At 43.1% G+C, this 9789-nt stretch overlaps 1 protein-coding gene across 1 annotated transcript; it reads right to left on the bottom strand.

Moving 5' to 3' along the window:
* Positions 1–294: 294 nt before the first annotated feature.
* On the bottom strand, positions 295–9016 carry PCDH20 (protocadherin 20). The gene is made up of 2 exons (XM_027590571.2): positions 8373–9016; positions 295–7278 (listed from the first exon to the last, which is right to left on the bottom strand). The coding sequence occupies exons 1-2, from the start codon at positions 8502–8504 to the stop codon at positions 4555–4557; spliced, it is 2856 nt and encodes a 951-aa protein (XP_027446372.2). The 5' UTR covers positions 8505–9016; the 3' UTR covers positions 295–4554.
* Between the last annotated feature and the right edge of the window lie 773 nt (positions 9017–9789).

Raw genomic sequence — 9789 nt, 5'->3', positions numbered from 1 at the left:
TCATTCATATTCCCTGGTTTAAGGCCCAACTTTTCCCTTGAATTATCACTATTACCTTGTTGTGAGTCTCTAGAATCTTCTTCAACAGAAGCTTCATACATGGCCAAAATGATCTTTTTTTTTTTTTTTTTTGAAGATCTTATTTATTTATTTGACAGAGAGAGACATAGCGAGAAAGGGAACACAAGCAGGGGGAGTGGGAGAGGGAGAAGCAGGCTTCCCGCTGAGCAGGGAGCCTGATGTGGGGTTCGATCCCAGGACCCTGGGATCAGGACCTGAGCTGAAGGCAGATGCTAAATGACTGAGCCACCCAGGTGCTCCCAAAATGATCTTTTTAAAACACAAATTCTATGGGATAAAATGCCACCTCCAAGTAAGCCCCTTCATTATTTTCAGTACACCTACAGCTCCAAGCTCGTTATTCATTCTCTTCATTCCTTCAGCCACAAATATTATGAGTCTTCAATCATGACATGCTCACTTTGGCCTGTGTGCTTGTACGTTATTCCCTCTTCCTTGTGCCCTTCTCTCTCCTCTGCCAACTTCCCCTGGCTAAATTTTTCAATTAGACATCACCTCCTTTGAGAGGGCCCAAATTAGAAATTGGCCTCTTTGGGAAGCTTTCTCCAGCACTTTCTCAAATTGGGTTAGGTCCTGTTCACTTGACATCCTGGGAGTAGACATTTATCCCACACAATGTTTTGAAATTGATGGGTTTTCTTATTGGCCTTCCGCACCATAATCTAAAGTCATCGAGGGTCGAAGACTCTGTCTTGTTCTCAGTTAAATCCCTGGTAATTAAGAGTACTAAAATAAATATGAATGGAATGAATGAATGAATGGTTTTGTTTTGTTTTGTTTTTTTAGTCACCCCAGTACTCTTACTTCTTGACATTAGTGGGTTAAGGCTTAAATTTCATCCAATTTTGTTCTATACCCATAAAGGAATGCATTCCCAATTTAGGGGTTTATCAGAGGAAAAAAATGCTACCATTTTAAAAACAATTCTGTACAATGATTGACATTTAGAAAATTATTATAGACTGTATGCATGTATGCATATATTGATCCGAAAAATACGTATGATCTTTTCTTATCAGATGTAGAGACAACTAGAAAAGACATTACAGGAGGTCTTTTCTCTGAGAAATTACCAATTTAAAAAAAATTTTTTTCCTGCTTCAAGTCTATTTGCATGACTGTCATTTCTCTACCTTTTAATAAAGATTTATTTATAATTCACACTGTGAAGGCACATAGCTAGGCAGAGATTGCACAAGTCAGCAAAATGGTATTTTGTAGCAATTGACTGCTTTCTTGAAGTGAGAAAATCTAACTTAGAGGGAAGAAAATGCTCAGATATCTATGCCCTCTGGCGTCTGTGAGTTGAGATTGCCCAATGTTGAGTTGAAAAGCACCCTATGTTCAGTACTGTCTTCCCTTACATCCTCCATGGTCTATCGAAGATCAGGACCCCATAGAATCTTCACTTCACCAGAGACTGGAACCTGAGTCTCCATTGACACAGGAGAGGATTGCATAGTTCCTCCTTTTACAGTTGTTAACTGAGACATTTTCTGGGAGCACAAATTGGAATCCCTATGAGGTAACCTACTGGAATCAAGTCAACTTCATACCATCCCTAATACTGCTTCAGTGGTGTTTTTCATAGTAAGATTATGCCTGTTGTTTTCATAAAACACATGCAGAACACACAAAACACAAAGGATTTGGCTATTATTTTCATTACACTCGTACCACTAAAACTGTTTTAAAAGAAGGATCTATTTTTTTTCCTTTTTAACCACCACTGATCGAAGCGTAACTGCCGAGACAACTTTTTTTTTTTTTTTTAATAGGGTCAGGGAATCTACTCTGAAGACTCAACTAACAAATTGTTTTTTCCCCATAGCTGAAATTGCTATGTTGCTTTTAAATTTCCCAATCCAAATTAATGAACAATTTTCTCTGTAATATAAGAATGGCTCTGGCAGTGCAAAGATCAGAGCAGTCTCTTCTTCATTAAATTGGGCAAAGAGGATTCACTGGTTCTCAAACTGTTAAATGGATATTAGGGTTTTTAATGAATGGAACATTTATTTTTGTGCCAGCTCAACTAACAACATTGACATGATTAGCATACATTTTGGCAACTGTTCTAGCACAAGGTGTTAGTAAAAAGGGGCTTTTATCTTTGAGCTTAATTTACTTTAACTTTCCTTGTTATAAATGCTTTTAATGTGAATGAGATGTTTTTGTAAAGGAAATCCTGGCACAAGAAGTTATTCAGAAATATGTCTTTTTATTAATGTTATAGGCATTTCTTGTGCTAGAGACAAAGCCTATACCCCCAAACACATGAACTTTCTTCAAATTTAGAAATAAATAGAATATTTTGTTACTTATACTCATGGTGAAATCACTGCACTTAGGAGGATTTTTTTTTTTAATTAATGGTGCTACTTATTTCATAGGTAGTTCCTTCCTTTAAAAAAGGGAAAGAAGATATGAAAATGATTGGTAGAGGATGGTTTCCTCCATTGCTATACATCAATTATGAATGAAAGGTTTTGGGGGTTAAATGATCTTAGTTTCTAAGCTCAGGTGCCTCTCATACAGAAGGAATCTCCAATAAAAATATATTTCCTTTTTGTAACAAACAGTACTGCCTCCTACACTTATTTTATTTATTCAAATTGTCAGACCGAAGAAAACAAGAAAAATGAGTTAATACAAATTCAAAAGGTCCTGGGTGTTTGCATTCAATTTTTTTTTTTTGCAATGTATTTTTAAAATGTATTGAAAGCTATTGTAACACAGCTAACAAGGGATTTGTCAGAAGTATGTAGTAAAATGAATGTTTATAGTTGATACTAAGCCGAAAATTAATATGCATGTGCACATGCATGGGCATAAATTTTCATATGAACGCCTGTCAAACATCTAGGCATACTCTCTATCATACGTATGTGTCTCTATTTACACACATATTCAGTGATTTACCCAATGTTTAATTGAGTAATGAATTAGTTTAATATAAACTTTAGCAAACAGAATATTTACACTTTACCCACATTTACCTTTAAAAGCAAACAAATGCCAATAACAGGCACTTCAGTGAAAGAACAAGCCCACGTTCAAATATAAATGGTAAAAATGAGAAAGAAATTATGAAAATATATACCTTTAATTTGCAGACATATAAACACGTTTGGTACAGTAAGACACATGAGGCCAAAAAAGTAGAACGATGCAGCTTAAGCTAACATATTCCTTGTTTACACAGATATTTTGCTATAGCTCTCATATCAAATAAAATTCCCAGCTCAACACAATGAAGTGAAAGAGATCAATCACTAAGGAACCAGCTTGCTTCATGGCAAAGGATTCAGTAAAAGCTAAGTTATCAAAGAAATCTGCTGCTGGGCTTACAAATAAACTCTTGGACCTAATCCAAAGCCAAAGAAAGGAAGCCAGAAATGGTAGCCAACAAACCCAAACAACAACAAAAAGATAAGTATAACTTTTCTATAAAGGGCCCAACTAAAACAACTGGTAGTGTACACTAGCTTCTAGAATAATTCCGTTTTAATATGATTTTTATTTTCTCATGTGATAAATGAGTTCAAGCACATAAAAACCTAATATATAACCCAAGTATGAACTACTACTGACGAGTTGTCAAAGCACCAAACTGTTGTGAACGCCTACGAAGCAACTAAGGATTGAAACAGGTCTTTGCTCCTGGCTGTTTCCCTTGGACACAATTTCCAGTTACAATGTCTATAAGGGAGAATATACACATTTCCCCTGTAATACTGGCAAGTGCAGTGGTAAAGGGAACAAAAAGCAATCTGAGTACACAGAAAGTGAAATACTCTTCAGCAGGTCAACTCTTTAACATGTAGCCATGTTTTCACCCTTTTGCTAAAAACAAATTGCACTTCTTTGTGATGCCTTCTCTTTCCAACTATACCTGATGTACTTGTGAGGTAATAAACATTCTGTTTACAAATGCATTTCTTTTCTTTCTTATCATACATTGAAGTGCGGTGAAATTCAGTTTATTTCAATTTCATATCTCTTAAATGGTAAAAACAATATATTTAAAATATACTCTTTCATTAATTTCATGTACAACAACTGTCCTGTACAATACCTCAAAACAGTTCCCTGCAAAGGAGCAGCTGATGCCCTCTTGTGGTTAAAGGACTTTTTAGACAAAAAAATGCAATGTACCATTTTCTTACCTTATTCCCAGGTTCTTTCATTCTGCTTGGTGAATGAAAGCTGCAAATCATGTCCAAGCTTTTTTTTTTTTTTTTTAATAACAGTTGTATAGCTGTTAGTACTCATTTTCATTAAAAAATGCTGTACACATTTTATAACCTCTGATTTTGAATTTAAAAACCTGTAAACAGCTTACTTACAATATAGTACAACTTATAAATTAGTCGTCCTTCATTGGAACTGTCATCTACACACTCTTGTTTAAGGTGATGAAGACTACCCAAAGTCAGCTAAAACATCTTTGTCTTATTCCATGATGAAATATCAAATATTAGAAATAGCCATTGGTTTCCTCTCTCTCATATGCAAGTCAATTTTTCCTTTGAGTGGAATTTGTACTTCCAAATTTTCGTCTTCCCTGTGATGGTTTTTCCCTCTCCTTAAACAGATGTATATGCCCATCCCTGTTACAAGTGTGATAGAACCCAAGCTTATTACAGACAGAGCCACTAGGGTGGGCACACAGGACACAGCCTCAACTTTCCTATGAGTTGGTTCTATTGAGATCTGTGGTTCTTTCTCCTCTATATTAATCTCTGGTTCCTTTCTTAAAAGACTCTCAATGTAGCTCTCGTTACTGACAGTGTCATTGACAAACAGGTTCACCATGACTGTGGAATGGAGAGGTTCGGGATAACCATGGTCACTCACTTTCACCAGTAAACGATGGAGTCCATAGTCTGTCTGCAGCAATGCCTCTTCCAAAGTAATGTTGCCGGTTTTAGGGTCAATCCTAAAGGACTCAGGCCTAGGACCCCTTCTTCCTATGATGCTATAAGCTATGACAGCATTCATGCCTGTGTCTTTGTCAACGGCGTAGACCTCTGTAACTGGGGAGCCGGGGAGAGTAGAAGGCAGTACCAACAGGTAGGACATGTTGGACTGAGGAAATAGAACCAGAGGAGGGTTGTCATTGATATCTAGAAGGAGAATTGTGATTTTTGCAGTCGAAGAGAGGGCCGGCTCACCCCCATCAACAGCTTCGACCCACAACGTATAGGAGCTTTGCTGCTCTCTGTCCAAAGAGACTTTAGCTCTCAACATGCCCTTCCCTGTGTCTATGACAAAAATATCACTTTGGTTCACCACCGAGAGGGCAACCCATCCATTTCGTCCAGCATCGGCATCTGTGACACTAATTACCCCAATTTCACCATATCCTGGAAAGTTTTCTGGCACAAAAAAGCTGAAGTCCTTGTTGATAAACCTAGGGCTGTTGTCATTTTTATCCAGCACAGTGAGAACCACAGTGGCAACTGATTCTCTGGGTGGCTTTCCAGAGTCAACAGCTCTGACTGTGTACCTGTACTTTTCTTTCTCTTCTCGGTCCAGCTGAGTGGAAACTGTCAGAATTCCTGTGACACTGTCTAAGGAAAAATATGAGGGGGCATCAGGTCCCAGGAAATAGGAAACTTGGCCTCTCTCTTCACTGTCAGCATCCGTCGCGTACAGCTTAGTCAAAAAGGCATGGGGCGCGTTGTTTTCTTCAATAGTTAGTTCCAGCAAGGGCTGCAGGAAAATAGGAGCATTGTCATTGTCATCTAAAAGTTGCACTTTAATAATTTTTTTGACATGAAATCCCTCAGAGTTCCAGGCTACCACAGCTATTTCATAGAACTGCTGTAGCTCATAGTCCATCGGTTTTGTGGTTTCCAGCAAATATTCATTATTGTACGGTTTGTAGGGTGATAACCTAAATGGTCCTTCACCGTCCAGGTAGCAGTTCACCTTGTATTTACCTTCTGGATCTCTTATGGTGAAGAATGCAATCGGAGTGTTAATAGGCTCCAGTTCTTTCAGGTAAACAACACCATCTACCTCATTTGCTATATAACGAGGAACAATTTCAGGTGGCCTGAAGATGACTTTGATAATGGTCACCAGGGCTGTGGTCACAGCAGGGATGCAGCCTGGCCCGTTAGCAAGGATGGTGAGCTTGTGCGTTTGCAGAACACTTCCCCCAATCTTACTGAAAAGTTGAATGACTCCCGTGGTTTCGTCCAGATGGAATAAATCCTTGGATGCTTGTGGAACTTTCTGGCTGTAAGCATAAGTGATCTGAGCATTGGTTCCCAAGTCTTTATCCACGGCCTGGACCGCTGCAACCGGGGTGCCCACTGTAGCATTCCCAAACACAGTGACATTGATTTGTGAGTCCGTGAAGAGAGGGCAATTGTCATTAATGTCAGTTATGCCGATGGTGAGGGTGGCGCTGCCCAACAGGGGTGGAGACCCGCCATCCTCCGCTATGATGATGCTCACGTACTGGTCCTGGGTCTCCCTATCCAACAGACCCATGACAATTAGGTAGGGAGTGCGCTCCCCATTCTCATTCTCCTCCACATCCAAGGTGAACATGCGATGGTAGTCCAGTAAGCGGTAGGTCTGCACCCCGTTCGTGCCTATATCTGGGTCCATGGCAGGATGCTCTATGGCCAGCCGGGTGTTTATAGGTGCATTTTCTGGGACCCAAACCGAGATTTGGGAAACGGGGAACTGCGGGGCATTGTCATTGATGTCCCGGATAGCGATTTTCACCTTCACAAACCTAAAGTATTCCTGAGGCAGGACCAGTACATCCAAAAGCAAAAGACAAGAGTCAGAGGAAGGGGAGGAGGAGATGGAAATGCTGCCGCCCCAGGCTCCTCCACCTCCTTCAAGACACAGGGCCTCCCGGTCGATCTCCTGGGCAGAAGTGTGCAGCTCCCCGGAGCGGTTGTCCAGGGTCACGTACTGGCCACTCAGTCCCCGGGAGGCCAGGCTGAAGGAGAGAGGGGGGTTCCGCTCCGCGACGGGGCGCTCCGGTACCTGCGACAACTGGTCCTGCCTCCCGGCGGCGCGGGGTACGAGCCGCAGGTCCTCGGCCAGGCTGCCGATGAGCACCCCCGCGGGCAGTCCCTCGTTCAGGCTGTACAGAAGCTCCGTGGCCCGGCTGTAACTCGCGAGGCAGTTGAAGGGTCCCACGAAGAGGACAAACAGAAACAGAGGCTGAAAGTGGAGGGGAGGGGAGAAGGCTCATTACACACACGCGGGACCACGGAGATTGGAGTCAGAAACCAGGGCCACATTTAAAGTGGAAAAAAAAAAAAAAGAAACCAGGGCCACAAGGTCATATTTGCCCGCATCCCCATTACCAAAGGCAAACCCTCTAGTCAGAAGAGGGATGAAGTGGAAACTTGCTGCAAAGAGATCTAGGGGGCAACACTGTCGCCAAAACTTATTTTTTTCTGTTCACTTTCTACCCTCCCCCTCCTTTCCCTCGCTCCTCATCAGCACTCTTATTCAGTTAATAATCGGAATCCCAAACCATAAAGCATCCCCGGAAACACACGCCAGAGTGGAGAGCACTCAACTCAGGGACTGCGCGACGCCGCAGGGAAACCACCCGGGTAGGTCATGGAGAGGGAGGAGGTGGGTAGAGGAGAGGACTGAGCGATGATGGGCAATTCATCAATTTATTTCCCATTGAAATGTTTCTACCACTAAGGTCTCTGGAGCGCGAAATGTGTCACATCCCTTATTATGAGAACACTGCCACCACCAACAATATCAATAATAATAATATGGAAAACAGTGACACTTTCCCTTTGGAAGCACCCCCGCCCCATTAAATAAACACTTTAGGTCAGAGAAGTGATTTTCATTTTAGCTCTCATCTAGTGTCAAATCGAAAGAATCTGGATCTCAACCGCCTATGAAGCCCTTCCTAATCCCCCTCCCCTAAGGAAAAAGAAGTAAACGCGGAAAATGCTTACGCAAAAAAGCAATTTGTCAATTACAGTGGACCGTCCTAGCAGGTGCGGACAGCAGGAAACCTCCTCACCCTAGTATGTCAAGCGGATCGAGCCCCCCCACCTCATCTGCCTACATTTCTATTTCAGAAACTTCCTCTCCCGACCCAAGGACTTGCCTATTCCTTGCTAAAATGGAGACACCTTATCCCAAACTCCCTTTCCCTCCCCCCCAACCTTCGCGTAAAGTTTGGATTAAGGGAAAAGGTTTGAAAAACCATCGGAAGTAGGGACTGCTTCACAGCACAGCAACTTGTCGGGGCTGCAGGGCTCCCGGACCCCAACCCTTACCGGCAGGTTTCTGTGGCTGATGCTGCTCCTGGGACGACTTAGACGCCCCATATCCAGGCGCGGGAGCCAGGTCGCCGGGCACCAGCTCACTGCCAGGGCCCGCGAGCTGCGCGCATTCCCTCGGCCGCGCATTCCCAGGGAGGCTGCAGTCAGCTCGCTCCTGGCGGGAGGGCGGCGGAAGACACTCCCTCTCTGTTCATGCAAATCACTGGGGAACTTCAGCCAATAGTCACTGGCTCGTCAATTAAGGATGGGAGCTAAAGGGGGACAGAAAGGCGCGGGGCAGAAGGGCACCGTCATGGTTTCCTTCCCCGGGCGCAGTTAAGTCCCGACCCCGCCGGAGGAGCCGGAACGGGGGACTTGCCTCCGAAGACTGCGACCAGGCGCCCCCCGGTCGGGCGCCGGAGTGCGTGCCCACCAGCCTCCCTCCTCGCCGCACCAGTCAGAACCCAAGTCCACAGGTTGCGAGCGCGAGAGGGAGAGTTAGAATAAATAAATAAGCCCGCATGTATATCTGAACATATAGAGAGAGGAAGTCGGCGCTACAGAGCAGCCACAGGAGCGATCCCCAAAACGCTTGCTTTGCCACCAGTTCTTCGGAGAGACTTGCATCCAGCCCTGTGTGCACAGAGAAAGAAAAGCCGCGCTTCTCTGCGGAGGGAAGGAATTTCAAATTCTTTTTAAGGTGGTTTGAGCCGGAAAAGCAAATAGATGAATTCGGGGAGGGTTTTGACATGCTCTAATTTTGAATCTTCGCTGTTGGTGGTGGCAGAGCTTCTGCTAGTTTCCTAGTTGGAGGCGCAAGGGTCTCTGGGTGTCTGCCTTGTGGTCTTACTTTAGAGGCAGTTGTGGCTTCTGGCCAAGGGAGGAAAAGAGCCCAGAGGGAAAGTGGAAACAATTGTGTGGTAACTAACACAAGTAGTTCGGTCTGCTGGCAATTTTAACATACTTCTCGAAGGGAGGCATTTCCTTTTTTCACTCACTGACGCTTAGGTAAAAAATTGGTTACTTTTCGTTTCAAATTATTGCTTTTTTCTTTCCCTTGGAATGCTTACTGGGAAAGTGGCCCTTTAGAAAGGAATCCTGGAGGGGTGTGGTGCAAAAATGCTTGGATATTTCCTCTGATTCTCACACTAAAGAGCCATATGACCTGTTTCTTCCTTTATAAAATCAGGGCTGGTGAGAGACTCCAGTGAATTAAGTCTGCGAAACACTTTTTGATCTGCAGGGTGCCGTATAAATAATGGAAAAGACCATTGGCATTTCCCTGAGTAGACATTTCTCTTCATCACTGGGTTTCCAGATAGCCTCTGCACTGCCCTGAACATAAAATCCTCCCCACCGAATATTTAGTGACTGAGCCCAGAATAGAAAAATCTTTCTCTTGGGTCAGAGATAGATCTGACATCCTGAGCTT

This window comes from Zalophus californianus, chromosome 3 (assembly GCF_009762305.2).
Source record: "Zalophus californianus isolate mZalCal1 chromosome 3, mZalCal1.pri.v2, whole genome shotgun sequence".
NCBI classification, from domain to species: domain Eukaryota; kingdom Metazoa; phylum Chordata; class Mammalia; order Carnivora; family Otariidae; genus Zalophus; species Zalophus californianus.
This window is presented reverse-complemented; position numbering and strand designations above follow the sequence as displayed.